We start from the raw sequence: 17899 nt of genomic DNA, 5'->3' as shown, positions 1-17899 counted from the left end.
CCATGCCGCTTTTTGACGTCCGTGCAGCGATCAGGCGTAGGTGTTAAATCACAATGAGCCTGTTTGCAGGTTATTATTTTAGAGGAAAATTCCTTTAAATGTTATCTCAAGACTTTAAATATTTACCTTAAATGATAAATATAGGCCCTTAAATTTTAGTGGTAAGATATTAATATATTAAGTTGACCCCTGTTCATATTTTCCTTTGACATATCTGAACCCACTAGAAGTCTAGACAAATACCAATTATCGATCATAAAAAGGCAATTATTCCCGAAGTCCCTACATCGATCCTGTTCTCAGTGTGACTCTAGTCCTTGATTTCAATTGGGTTGATTTGCCCAACAGTGGAAGTATATGAGCCAGGATTGCTGATGCTAAACGCTGACAATTGCAGATTCACGGAAACGGATCTCAGTCGCCTTACACATGCCCGGAACGTCAAAATACTCTTAAATGCCTTCCGGAAACCTTGTAATCTCCACGGGTATACGAAAGGATTCACGCTTGAATTTATCATTACAATAACAAACTGAATGTCCCTTACCCAATGAATAAACACACAATTACATGTTGAGCACAAATTGACGATATAGATACAAATACACGCAGGCACATAGCAAGCTAAAAATAACGCCAATACAATTAGCAATGTTTTAGTGATCTTTTTCTCCATTTTCACTGCTCGCTTCATGGCCAAGTTCTCGTCAGTACTGTCGTGCAGGGCATCCCATTGATGAACTTGGCAGCGCAAATACTTGAAAATTTTTACATTAGTAAAAATCATCACTGCAAAGGTAACAGCTACAGCTGTGTTGGCAAACACAAACCTGAATTTGTTGTACCCCACAATGAAGTAGATCAGCGAAAGTAGGATTGACACGATCCATACCAAGAGCGAAACTAAGAAAGCTCTGCTAGGGCTGAGTTTAATTCTGTAAAGCAGAGGGTATGTAATGGCTACATACCGATCTAACGCTAAGGCTGTTAGGCTGAGCAGAGAAGCAGTACAGGAGATGAAGTATGTCATGTGCATCCATACTCTAAATTGTTGGTTAGGATGTTTCAGTCCTTCAGAGATGACGTATATAGCAGCCAGCGGAGAGGTGAGAAGCCCAACAATGACATCTGCAAGTGCGAGGTTCGCCACGAAGTAGCTAAACGGCGAGCGAAGTTCTCTGTTGGGATCCAGAAACACGGCAAGAACCACAAGAAAGTTACCAACAGTGGCAACAACAGCGGATAATATCGTGAACGAAGCCGAAGAGAATGACAAGTAGGTTGGAGCTGTGATGTTGTCGCAAGGGTACTTGCCGAGCAGAGACATTCTGCGGTGATGAACGCAGTCCGATTTGGCGACCAAATGAAGAGAATCTATCTCGTTTTGTTACCATAAAGTGGAGCAAGCAAATGGATATTCAGTGCAAAACGTCCAAACAAAAGGTCATAATGAACACATACATGTATATGACCAGCTGGCATTGGTGGCATCACACAACATCAATTGCTTATTGTATAATAAGTCTTTGCAAATTCCAAACCTTCCTTTGCTTTATAAAGTTTGAATTTTATTATTCATTGGCCTCTTATTCAAAGATTTCAAGGAGGAATGAATAATTTCAAGGCAGTTTGTTCAAAACCACGTAAATTAAATACAACAAATTAAAAATGAACCCAAGAACGAAATTTGCCGGCTAATATGTTAATTAAAACTGTTCGTGGGGAATAATTAGCTCACAGGCAGAGACATAAAGAGCCAGTTCTTAGGCCTTAGACTTAAACAGTCTATTGTCTTCATTTTTTACCACTTAAAGTTTCTGAAGCGCCATGACTAATTATAAATAGTGAAAACGACAAGAGATCCGTCATTGAAATTTCTAACAATATGGGCGTTTGCAGTTTTTTATTTCATACTACGGCATCCTTCTTTAAATTGAGTGGTATTAAATTTGTACGCTGGCTTCCTGTGGGTACAATAAAATGTTGTCCTGCAAACATACTCGTCTATCTCATGGGCGAGTAGAGGTCTGACACAACGGACCCAAGGGGACTGCATCTTAGGTTGGACATGGTCCGCCATATGGTGGGATATTGATCCGGTATATGGTTTAATGTAAATTGTTTTTTTTTTTTTTTTTTTTTTTTTTTTTTTTTATCATTTGAAGCTAGGGAATAGTTCTATCGCTGTGGGTGCCATTTTTTGATATTGAAACCAAGTAGTATCGGAAGTGTCTAGGTTTTGATATTTCAGTTTTTATGTTTATGTAAGTAGCAGATGGAGAAAACATCAACAATAAACGAATGAATGGCAGATCGACCATCAACCATGCATCAGTTACATGACCTTCAGAAAGACCAAACCAAGAAAAAAAATGCAGAGAGTGAAAGACTACATCCTGATAGCTGTTTGACTGTAGTTTTTTTTTTTTTTTTACTTTATTTCTATTTAAATTAATTTTTTTTCTTTGATTATTTGATGTGAGGGAGAATGGGGTGCATAGTTGTTTTCCTTGTATCTTTTCTTGCTTAGTTTTGTTTCCCATTTCCTGGTAGCTGTTGCTTGGATGCTTGTGAGTAGCGGATGTAGACGACAACATCCACAACAAGCAGAATGAACGGCAGGTCAACCGGTAGGCACGCCCATTGAGCGCATGAACACCCGAGAAACCAACCGAAAAACCCAGTTCAATATATTGCATTACATTACTTTCCCTGGGTTGATTTTAACTTCTTTGCCAGTTTCCAGGCCAGTTTCAGTGCAAAAGAAGTCTGGTTTTAACACTGTACGTTGCCACCCTGTACGGATTTATGCCATGGTCTACGTAGAAAGTATTTAATGAAGTTTTGTAGGATCGGTTAAAAGTTGGAGAATTATTTAGTTTTTTGTTAGTATCTACACTCCAGGCGTAACAGTGGTGGTAAATTGGGAAAAGCCTGTTTAAAGGCGTAAGTTTGGTGTTTTGAATTAATTGACATGACCTTAAATGGCTGGTTTGGTGACAACTATCTGAGCTGTTATCTGAGGTCAGCATATTGTGCCAGTTTATTCTGCCTTACTTGGATTATGAGTTTCTTATGGAACTTCTGTTATCTGAGGTCAGCATATTGAACTCGTGCCAGTTTATTCTGTCTTACCTGGGTAGTGAATTCCTTGTAAAACTCATGTTTTCTGGGGGCAACATAATAATCTCATGCTAGATTATCATGTCTTACTTGGGTGATGAATTCCTTATGGAACTCATGTTACCTGAGGGCAGCATATTGACCTCGTGCTAGATTATTATGTCTTACTTTCGTAGTGAGTTCCTTGTGGAACTCTTTTTATCTTTGTTCAAAATATCAACCTCGCCATAGATTATTCTGTCGAATTTGGATGGTACGTTCCTTATGAAACTCTTGATATCTGAGGACAGTATATAAAACCTCGTGGTAGATTATTTTGTATTACTTGGGTGGTAAGTTCCGAATGGAACTCATGTTATTATGTCGTATTTGGTGGAATGTTACTTGTGGAACTCCGGCCTGTTGTCTGTGGCAAAGTATATTAACTTCACCATCGATTATTCTGTCTAACTTGGTTAGTAATTATAATATAAGTTCGTTATGGAACTCTTGATTTCTGAGGGCGGCATATAAACCTTGCGCTAGATTATTTAATCTTACTTTCTTACTTGGGCGGTTAGTTCCTTATGAAACGCATTTTATCTGAGAGCAGCATGTTGACCTCATTATGGAACTCTATTATCTGAGGGCAGCATTTTCTGCTAGATTATCATGTCTTACTTGGGTAGTGAGTTCGTTATTGAACTCATGATATTTGAGGGTAGAATACTGACCTCGTGCTAGATTACTATGTATTACTTTCGTGGCGAGTTCCTTATAGAACTCTTGTTACCTGTGTTCAAGTTAAATCAACCTCGCCATAGATTACTCTATCTAACATGGCTGGATTGGAAATAAACGAGACTGATCAAAGGCAAGACTCTATGGTTTGAATGTTGCAGATTTTGCCCTCAGATATCAATCACACTCGATCGATGAAATAAAAATGCGACACAGTGAAGCAAAAAGGTATTTTTAATTCTTTCTGAATCCCTTCGTTCAAAATTTGACCTTCTTAACTCAAGATGCGGCTTGTCTAGCTTTATCTGTGGGTGTTTACGGTAAAAGCCTATTTAAAGGATGCCCAGACAAACTGTTTGTGTGTAGACTTACACATTTACATTTTTATAGCGAATGTATTTAATTAACCGAACGGTTTGTAGAATTGCGTATAATGGCGCAAACCATTAACAAATTTAGGTTGAATAAACCTAAGTTTTCCTACCCTTTGCGTGGTGTCGTTCTTTTGGCTCGAAATGGCGAATTTGAGTAGATTAAAGTATATCTTGCTTTTGCTGTTTACTATATATTTATTTATATGGAACGGGTGGAAAGTCCATAAGCTCCAAAGTGGATTAGCTCCAGTGAAAATAAGCTTCAGGAGCACCAAACACCAGGAGCCAAAATTGTCATTTTCAGCTTTTCAGTGCCTCATGTAGCACTTTCCTATTCGATTCTTTTGGACCTGGAGTAAACATTAGGCTGAATTCACGTAATGGTATTGTTCCAAGAAACCAAACTGTACATTTCAAGTCTCAAACGGAAAGGTATTGCTGGATTTGAAGTCAAATTAAGATTTATTCTACCTAGTGGTATTTAAACACAAGGGCCCAAAATCGTCATTTTCATATTTTCAGTGCCTCATGTAGCACTCTCCTATTCGATTGTTATGGACCTGGAGTAAACATAAGGCTGAATCCACGTGGTGGCATTTTTCCAAGAAGACTTAAAGATGAATTCCAGTCCGTACTGCGCAATCTCGGCTACAATGTTTATGTGAGCCCACACGAAGGGAATGTTTACAAGCAAAACTAAAAATTCCCCGACAAACTTACCTTTTTCTTCATTATTAACGCCAGATATCCTTGCAGAACAAATAATAACGAGTAGAAGAACCTTGACGCTATTTCAAACCGACGTTTCAGCTCATCGGAAGTTCTTGAACGAAACGAACTGTAATGGCGGACTAAAAAACGTCATGTATGCTGTCACCGAAGTGTAACGTTTCAACGAATTCAAAACAAAAACGTAAACAAACCCTGAGTCTGCGCAGTACGGACTGGAAATCAGCTTTAAGAGTGACTTTTACGAACGGCCGAGCAAGAATTTGATTTCCTGGAAGAAATTGGAATATCGATTTTTCTTCGTTTTTTGCTCATTATTAGCTGTAAGGTAGATAAGAAACCTGATGTAGTTTGTTTCCCCTAGAGGTCTTCTAATTTTAAGAAAACAAAGAAAATCGATTTCGGTGGTCGAAGTCACAAATTTCCTAACTGTTAAACCCGAAATTAGCTATTATGAACACTACTCGCGTTCGCTTACAAAACCACGCAGAGAAATTTGGTCACTTCCTATCAACATAAAAACTCTTTTTCTTTCGCAAGAATATAATTTCAGGGCTTTAGCGCAACTCTTCCAACTGAAAAAAATGAACTGACGAGGAATGCTTTTTACGATAACAAAAATTTGAATGAAATAGTAATTTTCAACGGCAGTATTTAGCATGTGGTATAACATTAATTTTTTTCAATTCTTGCTCAAACGTGCATACAGATATTCTTATTAAACATACCTGAGAATTGGCTCGGGTTATTGGAAAGATTCTCACTTAGAGGGCATCAAACTTCGGCAAATTTTCACAGCATGACCGTAAACTGTGTAAATACTTCTAATTGCCAAACGCCACGATAATGAATGTTTTAACCCCAAATGCTCGTCTTTCCTTCTTCTTGCCGAATGTTCCATTGCAAAATTCCCTTTTCAACGAAAGAGTGAGATAAAAAAGCAAACCTGGGTCAATTAAGGTCCATTTTGATCACAAAACCTCTTCGCCATTTTGGCACAAGATTAGATTTGTGACTTACGTGACATAATACACGTGACATGAAACACGATATTGTGACTTAAGTGAGTCTGCGCAGTAAGAGCTCTGGGGTCGAGAATGTCACGGAGTTAAAATAACGCAAAACAATTCTCCAGCACCGCCAACGCAGTTTGAGGAAGCAAATTGATCGTTCTGGAGTTCTGTACACACTTTCGTCAAGAGAAAAGAACCACGATAAAGGAAAATTGCTAAGGATGAAGATGCAAAAGGAATTTCGCGCTTAACAGTTGCTTTGTTGTATTTTGGAGCCAAGAAATGTTTAGCTGTCAGTTAGGCTATTTTGATCGATATCACAACATTTTGTGGGACTACGATGCATTGGTAAATATGCTGCCTTCAACAACCCGAGCCAATTCTCAGGTATGTCTTAGATAAACATTTACATGTGTGTTTAACCCTTTAACCGGCAATCGTACATATGTGTACGAAAAACACCAGCAGTGATTGAAAAAACTCTAGCTTTTACATATCTGGGCACATGATAGTAATGACTGCTTTTTATGGCAAAGTGATAATTTTCATAGCTTTAAAAGCCAACTAACTGGCTACAACTCTTGATTTCTGTTGCATATGGTTGTTTGTTCAGCAGCAAATCTGAAAATGCCTGTTTTCTACGTAACAGGACAACAACAAAAAACACACATCTTTGCCTCCATTTTTTTAATGAAAAAATAATTCTGACTTCAAAAATATACATTTGCAGCAAACTTCAACCCTATTCCCTTCCGTTCACCAAGGAAATTTCCCATCAATCATTCAGCAGACTCAGCAATTACTATTCGATTAGAGCTATGCTTGCAAACCTGTAATTTCCTCGTTGGTGACCGAAAGGGATGCTTGGGAAAAACAGTCATGGCGGCGGCATGAAAGGCTTCCTACCTTTATTCCATATATTTTTTATAAGTGTCGAGCCACCCAATCCTGCCGGCAAAATGTTGCACCGATTGCATTCTTTGGAAGTCAGAACTCGTCCAAAATGCCTTGGCAGGTCTTGGAATCCACCCACAGAACGGCCAGAGAGACAACTTTACCCATGAACCGCCATCTTTCGATTCGAATATTTCTGGCGTTCCAATCAAGACAAAATCATCTCTCACCTCTGGTTTCTTTCAGATGCTGGCCTCTACCCACCATTCTAGCTTAATGATGCCAGCCTGGGGGCTTCTGCAGTGAAAAATGACTCGAAAAATCACTTATAAACACAAAACGAGCCAAATCCAAGCCCAACAGCTCGCCTACGAAAGATGCAACTGCCGACTACTGACGTCACAATAAAAATTTGAGCCCTCGGTGTTTCGAAACAGCACACATTTTTACTTGAACTTCTTATATGCAATCACGAAGTTCTACAGAATGTCTAAGCCCAGAAAAAACCTTTAGAAAGTCACAGAAATCTGACGGTTAAAGGGTTAAACGACAATTGAGAAAATTTGGAGTTATACCACATATTAAATAATTCCGTTGAAAACTGCCGTTTAATTCGACTTTCTAGTATCGTGAAAAGTATTCCCCACCTTTTTAATTATTTCAGTTCGAAGAGTTTTGCTTAAGCCCTGAAATTATATTTTAGCGAATGGAAAAGAGTGTCTCTGTTGATAGAAAGCATCCAAAGTTCTCAATGTGGCTTTGTTTGTGAACGCGACGAGAGTTAACGATAGCGAATTTCGAGTTGAAAATTGTGTCACTTTGAGGCTCCGATCACGAAAACTGACTTTGTTTTTTTTCTCGAAATTAGAAGACTTCTGGGGGGAACAAAATACATCAGGTTTCTTATCTACCTAAAAGCTATTAATGAGCAAAAAAATGAAGGAATTTGATTTTTCAATTTTCTGCCAGTGCAAGCGCGGTTTTTATTTAAAGTCCTTCTTAAACTGTTGATTTCAAGTCTCAAACTGGCAGGTTATTCCGGATCTGGAATGAAAATAAGCTTTACCCTACCTAGTGGAAATTTAACACAAGGGGCCAATATCGTCATTTTCAGTGCTTATGTAGCACTGTCCTATTGGATTACTCTGGACCTGGAATAAACTTTAGGCTTAATCCACGTGATGGCATTTTTACAAAAAAAGACCCAAACTTTACATTTCAAGTCTCAAACTGACAAGCTTTGCTGGATCTGAAATGAAAAAGCTTTTATCTACGTGGTGATATTTCAACACAAAGATCCCAAATCGTCATTTCAGTGCCTCATGTAGCACTTTCTTTTTCAAATTCCTTTGGACCTAGAAAGAACATTATGCTGAAACCACGTGATGGCATATTTCCAAAAAGACCCAAACAGTATATTTCACGTCTCAAAGGTTTTGTTGGATCTGGAGTGAAAATAAGCTTTAATCTACCTGGTGGTTTTTCAACACAAGAACCAAAAATCGTCATTTTCGCTGTCTCGTGTAATACTTTGACATCCGATACTTTTGTACTTGGAGTAAACATTAGGCTGAATACACGTGATGGCATTTTTCCAAAAAGACCCAAACTGTATATTTTACGTCTCAAACGGGAAGGTTTTGACTGATCTGGAGTGAAAATAAGCTTTTATCTACGTGGTGGTATTTCAAAACAAAGGCCCAAATCGTCATTTTCAGTGCCTCATGTACGTAGCACTTTGATATTCGATACTTTTGGACCTGGAGTAAACATTAGGTTGAATCCACGTGATGGCATGATTCCAAAAAGTTAAGACCCAAACTGTGGTCTGGTTGTATTTCAACCCCAGGGCCAAAAATGGGTCGAAAATCGTCAATTTCTGTCCCACCTGTAACACTTTGTTATTCGATTCTTTTGGACCTGGTTGAACAATAGGCTGAATCCACGTGATGGCATTTTAACGCAAAGACCCAAACTGTACATATCAAATCTCAAAGTGGCAGGTTTTGCTGGATCTGGAGTGAAAATAACCTTTTATCTAGGTGGGCCCAAAGTGTCATTTTCCGTGCCTCGTATAGCACTTTCCTATTCGATACTTTTGGACCTGGAGTGATGAATCCACGTGTTGGCATTTTTTCAGTAAGACTTAAACTGTACATTTCATGTCGCAAACTGGCAGGTTTTGCTGGATCAGGAGTGTAAGTAAGCTTTAATCTAGGTGGTGGTATTTCAACACAACGGACCAAAATCGTCATTTTCAGTGCCTCATGTAGCACTTTCCTATTCGATTCGTTTGTACTTGGAGTGAACATAAGGCTCAATCCACGTGATGGCAGTTTTTCACAAAGAACCAATCTTTACATTTCAAGTCTCAAACTTGCAGGTTTTGCTCCATCTAGAGTGAAAATAAGCTTTAAACAATCTATGTGGTGGTATTTCACACAAGGGCCCAAAATCGTCATATTCAGTGCCTCATGCAGCACTTTCTTATTCGATTGTTTTGGACCTGGAGTAAACATTACGCTGAATCCACGTGATGGCAATTTTCCAAAAAGACTCAAACTGTACATTTAAAGTCTCAACGGGAAGGTTTTCCTAAGTCTGGAGCGAAAATAGCTCTTAATCTACCTGGTGGTATTTCAAAACAAGGGCTCATAATCGTCATTTTCTGTGCCTCATGTAGCACTTTCCTACTCGATTCTTTTGGACCTGGAGTAAATATTAGGCTGAATCCACGTGATGGCGTTTTTTTCAAAATGAACAAAACTGTACATTTCAAGTCTCAGACGGGAAGGTTTTGCTGGATCTGGAGTAAAAATAAGCTTTAAATTTATTTTTTATCTGTTTTGCAACTTTACACTAAGAATCCACGCCATAATATAGACTTCCCAAGCTCAATTTCGAAACCATGTGGCTCTTCTTCCGCGTTGTTTTTGGCGCAGGTAGAGCAGATGTTAAATTACTGTTATTTTACACAGTGAACTAGTGAAAACAGCCACTAAAACGTTACCTTATGTCCTAAAATATTTACCAATAGACTTGTGACTTTTACACCTTTTGCCTTTCAATAGCGGATGATAAATCTTCATTAGTGATAATTCAAAGTTTAATGGCACGAAAGTGTTAACGGGTTTGCAAAAATTCTAAATTTCTAACGCTGTTTACATAAATACGAACCGTCATTCAGCCCAATATACTTTCATTTTAATGACAATTACATGCTTTAATGTCACAGTGCAAACAATGATGAGTATTAGTTTTATAAACAAGTAAAAAGTTTCCTGTCACTTATCGGTTAAGGCAACGCGCGATGTACGTAGGTTTGAATAAACCTGAACCATTGAGCGCATTCTCGGACCATCAATGTGGTCACATTTCTTCGAGACAACTTCATATTTTGTTTTTACATAATAAAAACTCTACAAAATCCAGTGGGGAAATTTAATGGTGTGACTGAAATTTGAATGGTGCTGTTGAAAAATAGAATGACGCTAATGAGCACTCGTTTATATTAAAGTAAATAAGTAAAATGAAGCGGTTTAGTGTAAATGAATGCTTGTGCTGATGTTAATATTCCTAATGACAGGAGGACAAAACGAAGCTGTTCCACAGAAAAGCTGTTCTTCATGCACTTTCCAGCTGGCTGAGAAAAAAAATTCAACCCATCTGGCTGGCCGTGTTTTTTGTAATCAGCAGTTTTCTTGCTTTCTAAAGTATAACCATGTAAAATTTCATAAAAATCTAATGACTGGTTCGTTAGAAATCGTGCGTTTTCTCGGCCAGCTGGGAAGTGCATGAAGAACAGCTTTTCTGTGGAACAGCTCCGTTTTGTCCTCCTGTAATGAACCTGTAAAAGTTACACGACCGCTGTTTTACTCTCATTTAATAGACCATTTCCGAGTTACCCTTTGCCTCTGTTTCAAAACGGGTCTACTTGCGAAACCATTCAAATAAAAATGAGTTTGATTTGCATGAAAAAGGCCCTGTTGGTAAAACTCATTTTCATATTAATGGTTTCGCACTTAGACTTGTTTTGAAACAGAGGCGAAGTTAGTGAAGTTATTCTATTAGAGTTTTCCGATTTAGCGGAAAATTCACTTAAATGGAACACATTTTTTCCGCCTATTGAAAATCTTATTAAATTCATTAGTTAACCCATTAAAAGTACATTAATCTGCTGGCTTGTTTTCTCTGTTTTACTATCCCTCAGGAAAGTGGGATTCTACGGTAGTCTAAAATGTCAAAAGCTATCCCAGAAGAAAATGATGTTGCCGTCAAGTTTGGGATTGGGTTCAACAGTTTTTTCGGGACCAAACCGAAAATTTCCCTTCATCGGATTGACATAAAAGTTACACTAGTTATTGCTCTAGGATTGAAGTTTTGATGATGTGTATTTCTTACTCACTAAATAGATATTACCGTAATAACGGTAAACAGAAAACTCGAAATCAGGAAATCTTAAATTTTGCGCGATCCACGTTTCGTTATAGAGAGCTATTACCAATACAGTAAAATGTGGTGCATTGCCAATAAAATATGTAAGAATTAAAAAAAAATCTTTTTTATTTCGAATAAAATGCACAAAAGTATTTCCAATCATTAACCTGGGCACGCAACGCCACTCGCGGCCACATTTCTCAACAGCCTGCACAATCATCATTCTCAATAGGTGTGTATCGATGATTTGACATTTTACGCTTTGGTAACTTTGTCTTCCGCGCGTGTTGTCCACTACTCGAGGGCAGTGTAATATCACCATGCAGTGCAGCTCTCAAAAAAGTATTGCTCTCGTCAAATGGCATATCTGAAGGCAGTCAGTCCACATGACATGGCCACAGTTTCGAAAGAAAGAAGAATTAGTTCTGAAACAAAAGGCAAGATAGAAAACAAGATACGTGTGATGTTCGCCTGTTGTACTCGCTCCTAAGGTGCGACAAAAAAGGTGATATGTTATGTTTACCCGTGGAATTTTTATGTGCAAATGAAAAGAAAACAATAGAACAAAAAGATACCGCCTCATTTTCAACTCCCAAATTTCTATTTATTTGGTGGCAAAAAGCAAGTTGCAAAAACTTAGAGAAGTGTGAAGTTCCACAAATGGCAAATGTTTGGATGGAAAATAAGTTGTGAAAAAGTTATGCTGCGAAAACTTTCATGTTCGTTAACGTTTGGGGTTTACTCTGGTGTAAGAACTTGTAAAATGTTTCTTTGTTTTGGGGCTATTGTTTTCCTGCTTTTTATTGTTTCGAGGTTCTTTGTTGTCTTGGTCGTTCTTTGTTTTACGTTACTTGCGAGTTTCACAGGTTTCACAGGCTTTTACGTATGCGATAAAAAAGCCGCCTCCTTTCAGTAACTATTTTTTTACAACATGGATACTTTGCACCTAAAAACATTTTTCTTCAGTTGTCTCAGAAAATATACTGCTGTTTTCAATATATTTTTTTGGGAAAACTGTGATACGTAAATATTGTATCTTGATTTTCAAGCAGTTTAAAAAGAGTATAGTTTGCATTCCACCACGAGACATTGTATTTACTGCAAGGATTGCTAATTTAATCAACTCGTAAACAATGAATAACAACTGAAATTTCATTGTAAAAATTGAAACAAACGGCACTTTGCATCTAATTAGCTTTAACAGGCGGAAAAAGTCGTTCCATTTCCGTTTAATCGGAAAACTCTATTATCTTGCGGTATAAGGGCGAAAGGTGAAGTGGCAATTTGCATATAAATTGACTCCGATAAGATGTTTTGTTGGTAGATTTTAACTGAGTATGAGCACGCACTTTTCAACAGCAAATTATGTAAGAACTCAGCCTAGCCACATCCTCTTATTTTTTTAACATTAAGGCTAAACAATAACTACAACAATAATGACTTTCCTTCGCTGCTTTGTGCTCAATTTCGAAACTATGCCGCTTTTTGACTTCAGTGCAGCGATGCGGCGTAGGTGTTAAATCACAGTGAGCCTGTTCGCAGGTTATTATTTTAGCGGAAAAGTCAATAAAATATTAAATCACGACTTGAAATATTTATCTTAAATGATAAATATAGGCCCTTAAATTTTAGTGGTAAGATATTAAGATATTAAGTTGACCCCTGTTAATTTTTCTTTGACATTCCTGAACCGAGTACAAGTCTATACAAATACCAATTATCATAAAAAGGCAATCATTCCCGAAGTCTCTACATCGATCTTAATGTTTGCGTGACTCTAGTCCTTGATTTCAGTTGGGTTGATTTGCCCAGAAGTGGAAGTATATGAGCCAGGATTGCTGACGCTAAACGTTGACATTTGCAGATTCACTGAAATGGACCTCAGTCGCTTCACACAAGCCCGGAATGTCAAAATACTCTTAAATGCCTTCCGGAAAGCTTGTAATCTCCACGCATATACAAACGGATTCACGCCTGAATTTATCATTACAATAACAAACTGAATGTCCCTTACCCAATGAATAAACACACAATTACAGGTTGTACACAAGTTAATGATATAGATACAAATATTTGAAGGCACATAACAAGCTAAAAATAATGCCAATACGAAGAGCAATGTTTTTGTGATCTTTTTCTCCATTTTCACTGCTTGTTTCATGGCTAAGTTCTCGTCTGTACTGTCGTGAAGGGTGTCCCATTGACGAACTTGGCAGCGTAAATACTTGAAAATTTTCACATTAGTAAAAACTAATACTGCAAAGGTGACAGCTACAGCTGTGTTGGCAAACACAAACCTGAATTTGTTGAAACCCACAATGAAGTAGATCAGCGAAAGTAGGATTGACACGATCCATACCAAGAGCGAAACTAAGAAAGCTCTGACAGGGCTGAGTTTGGTTCTGTAAAGCAAAGGGTATGTAATGGCCACATACCGATCTAGTGACAAGGCTGTTAGGCTGAGCAGCGAAGCAGTACAGGGTATGAAGTATGCTATGTGCAGCCATTTTCTGAATTGCTGGTCAGGATGTTTCAGTCCTTCGGAGATGAAGTGTATTACAGCCAGCGGAGAGGTAACAAACCCAACAATTAGATCTGCAAGTGCGAGGTTCGCCACAAAGTAGTTAAACGGCGAGCGAAGATCTTTGTTAGGATCCAGACCAACGGCAAGAATCACAAGGAAGTTACCAACAGTGGCGACAACAGCGGATAATATCGTGAACGAAGCCGAAGAGAATGACAAGTAGGTTGGAGCTGTGATATTGTCGCATGGGTACTTGTCGAGCAGAGACATACTGCGGTGATGAACGCAGTCGATTCCGCAACTGTACTGAACAGAAAATGTTTCTCAATGAATAAATTGGAACAAGCAGATGAATATTTGGTTTCACAGATCCGAACAAAAGGTCAACTTATCAGACCTATTATGTATATGACCAGCTGACATTGGTGGTGTCACACAACATCAATCATTTATTGAATAATAAGTTTTCGCATATTTCAACCTTTCCTTGCTTTATGAAGTTCGAATTTTGTAATTCATTACCCTCTTATTCAAAGGTTTTAGTGGATAATGAAACTTTTTAAGGCAGCTTGTTCGAATCCGCGGAAATTACTTTTAATAAAAAACAAAAATGAACCCTAGGACATGACAAGGTCTCCAGACTGATATGATAATTAAATTTGAACGTGTGCCAAATATTGTGCTTCATCTGCGGGCCTGAAAAGACGTGAAGAACAAGAAATAAAAATCAAATATTTACTTACTGACATTTTTCTGTTTAACCGTACCTTCGCGCTTCGCACTTGTTTAGCCTCACAAATACTAATCTCTTCTTGCCCTCGTAATAAACAAAATTTCCCGAGATACCATGACCTGCTGTCCACTTTAAAGGGACGCCACTATGATTTAGTACTACTTGAAAATACAATAAAATTGATGGTATTGATTGAAAATCTACTAACAGAGTGACTAAGCCTTGTTAAATTGTATTGTACTAGTTACTGGGTACGTAGCCCGGGCTGAACCACCACTGCGCATCCGCAAGCTCACTTTGAGCCCTGGCTACAATAGAATTGAAAACGCGACTACTAGTCCGGCGGCTTAGCTCGAAATTTTAGCTGAATTGTGCACTTTTTGATACAAGCATGAAACTTGGCACAATGAAAGTGGTCACCAACAGAAATTTTTTCAGATATAGTGCCAAGCCCGAAAAACACCGGTTTCCATGGAAACCTTAATTTATTAACCCTATTCAGACCGGGCTTTTTTGGATCTTTTCAGACCTCCGTAACTTCCAGAATATTTGAGCAATCACAATGAAACTTAGGGAATATATAGTATGTTCAAACACCTATCTTTTGGTATACGTCACGTGGAAAGATGACGTCACATGACGTGACAATTACATCATAATGTCAAAACAGCCGCCATCTTGGATCCGCCATCTTGGATTTCGAATTTTTTCCAAAACGTCATAAAACCGCCCAAAATTACTGCAAAGGACTCAAAATCAATAAAACTGTGCTTAAAAACCGTAAAAGGATGAAAATAATTGCATTAAAATTATTTTTCATTAATAGAAACACGAAAATTACAAAATTGGGAAAACATGCCTGTCAAAATGCCAGTGCCATGGTGACGTCAACGTCAAGTTCCTGACACAGCAACTTACCCTACCAAATTATTTCCAGATAAATTTTAGATAAACTCGCAAAGTTTGGTAGCGTTTAGTTGAATCTTGAAAAAGTTATAAGCGTTCAAAGTCAGCGCGGGCACTTTCCGCTTCTCCCGGTCTGGATAGGGTTAAAATCAATGAAATTTCGTGAAATATTTGTTTGTCCTGGTTTATAGACAAATACTATTATGCCAGGTAGTGATACCAAGTCGCACGTACAAAATTTAGAATGAAATGCTGTAATTTAGACTGTTCACAGCCCTATATTTTCCTACTTTTCTTCTGTTAGCGAACGGTTCACCGATCGCGAGAGACCTGGACGCTAGCGCAAAACGATAGACGCGAGGGAGCAGAGGGCGGGGAACGAAAAATCTTTTCCTATGCAATAATTTCCTATATATTGGTATCAAACAGATGGTAAAAAATAACAATTGTAAGCCTAATTAAAAGCATTCATATCTGTATTTATGAATAAAAATCAACAATAAAAGGTTTATAAAAGTACAAGAAGAAATACTTTGTGGGGAGGGGTAGGGGGGCCTCTCGGCTGAAAATTTCATTGCTGTTTACTAGCTTAAAATAGGAAATTGGCGTTGGCACTATATCAAGAATTGATTAGTATGCGAATGCTTGAAATCCTGCAAAGTTTGGTGCTTGTATCAAAAATCGCACAATTCAGGAGCTAAGCCGCCGGACTATACATGAGGTGTTTCTGGCGCGTTTGCCCGGGCTGAGATTTCCACCCCGGTTTTTGAAACCGGGCTGGAAGTTTCAGCCCGCGAATCTAAGAAACGTCATCAGAAAGGCTTCGGATGACTTGTCGTTGACGAGCTCTAGGTGAATCGCTCTGGTTGTGGTGCAAATGAAGATCACAACTTGGGCTTCTTGAAGTGTTCTCCGGTTCAATCGGATCTCTAGTGGCCCGAAAATATCCATAGCGGCGCTCGAAAATGGTGGGAATCCGGCCGCTACTCGTAAACTTGGTGCTTGGCCTATTAACTGATCGAGGGGTTTTCTGCGCAGTTTCCGGCAGACGACACACTTGCTTACAACGGCCTTGGCCATTTTTCTCAGCTCGACTATCCAGTACTTTCGCCTTGCTTCGTGCATTAAACTCCTGTAGCCGCAGTGCCCTCGTTTCTGGTGCAGGTGACGCAAGAGTAGGATCGCCAGTTGATGGTCTTAAGGAACACGATAGGGTTCCTTATGTCTTTCGGGAGGATTCTGTCTTACTTTCGTGGTGAGTTCCTTGTGAAACTCTTGCTATCTTTGTTCAAGATATATCAACCTCGCCATAGATAATTCTGTCGAATTTGGGTGGCGAGTTCCTTATGGAACTCTTGATATTTGAGGGCAGCATATTAACCTCGTGCTAGATTATTATGTCTTATTAGGAACTTACTTTATTAAAGGGCCGAATATTGACGTGGTGCTGAATTATTCTCACTTACTTGGGGGTTAGATTCTTATGAAACTCATGTTATCTGAGGTAACCATATTGACTTCGTGCGAGATTATTCTGTATTACTTGGGTGATGCGTTCCTTATGGAACTCATGATCATGTTTTTCTGAGAGCGGCATATTGACTTTGTGCTACATTAATCTGTGTTATTTGGATGGTGAGTTCCTTATGGAACTCATCTTATCTGAGATCGGCATATTAACCTCCTGCTAGATTATTTTGTATTACGTGGCTGGTGAGTTTCTCATGCTCAGGTTAAAAGAGAGTTGATCGTATTCACGTTATGCCAGATTATTCTGTCTGCTTTGGTGGTGCGTTCCTTTACGTCTGCTAGATTATTTTGTATTACTTGGGTGGTGTATGGAGCTCATGTTATCTGAGAGCAGCATATTGACCTTGTGCTGGATTATTATGTCTTAGTTGGGTGGAAAGTTCCTCATGAAACTCATCTTATCCGAGGGAAGCTTTTATTTTTGGACTTGGAGTGAACATTAGGCAGAATCCAAAAAGACTCAAGCTGTACATTTCAAGTCTCAAACGGGCCGGTTTCGCTGGATCTAGAAGTAAAATAAGAATTAATCTACCTGGTGGTATTTCAACACAAGGGCCCTCATGTAATCAACGTGATGGCATTTTTACAAAAAGACCCAAACTGTATATTTCAAGCCTCAAACTGGCAGGTTTTGCTGGATCTGAAATGAAATAAGATTTAATCTAAGTGGTGGTATTGCAACACAAGGGCCCAAAATCGTCATCTTCTATGCCTCATGTAGCACTTCCTTATTCGATTCTTTTGGACTTGGAGTGAAAATAATTTTAAATCCACGTGATGGCATTTTTCCCAGAACACCCAAACAGTAAATTTTAAGTCTGCAACTGGTAGGTTTACCAGATCTAAAAAGAAAATAAGCTTTAAACTACCTGGTGGTATTTCAACACAAGGGCCCAAAATCGTCATTTACAGTGTC

The 17899-nt window shown here is 38.5% G+C and overlaps 2 protein-coding genes across 2 annotated transcripts; both read right to left on the bottom strand.

Annotated features, from left to right (window-relative positions):
* Nucleotides 1-310: 310 nt before the first annotated feature.
* LOC144657966 (octopamine receptor beta-2R-like) lies at nucleotides 311-1327 on the bottom strand. The gene has a single exon (XM_078518298.1). It carries the CDS (start codon nucleotides 1325-1327, stop codon nucleotides 311-313), a length of 1017 nt encoding a protein of 338 aa, XP_078374424.1.
* A 10147-nt stretch (nucleotides 1328-11474) lies between these two features.
* On the bottom strand, nucleotides 11475-15431 carry LOC144658255 (adenosine receptor A1-like). The gene has a single exon (XM_078518656.1). It carries the CDS (start codon nucleotides 14082-14084, stop codon nucleotides 13068-13070), a length of 1017 nt encoding a protein of 338 aa, XP_078374782.1. The 5' UTR covers nucleotides 14085-15431; the 3' UTR covers nucleotides 11475-13067.
* Between the last annotated feature and the right edge of the window lie 2468 nt (nucleotides 15432-17899).

Source organism: Oculina patagonica, chromosome 6 (genome assembly GCF_052425735.1).
Source record: "Oculina patagonica isolate OP01 chromosome 6, crgOcupat, whole genome shotgun sequence".
In the NCBI taxonomy this organism is placed as follows: domain Eukaryota; kingdom Metazoa; phylum Cnidaria; class Anthozoa; order Scleractinia; family Oculinidae; genus Oculina; species Oculina patagonica.
Note: the sequence above shows the minus strand (reverse complement) of the source record. Positions and strands in the feature narration are given on the sequence as shown.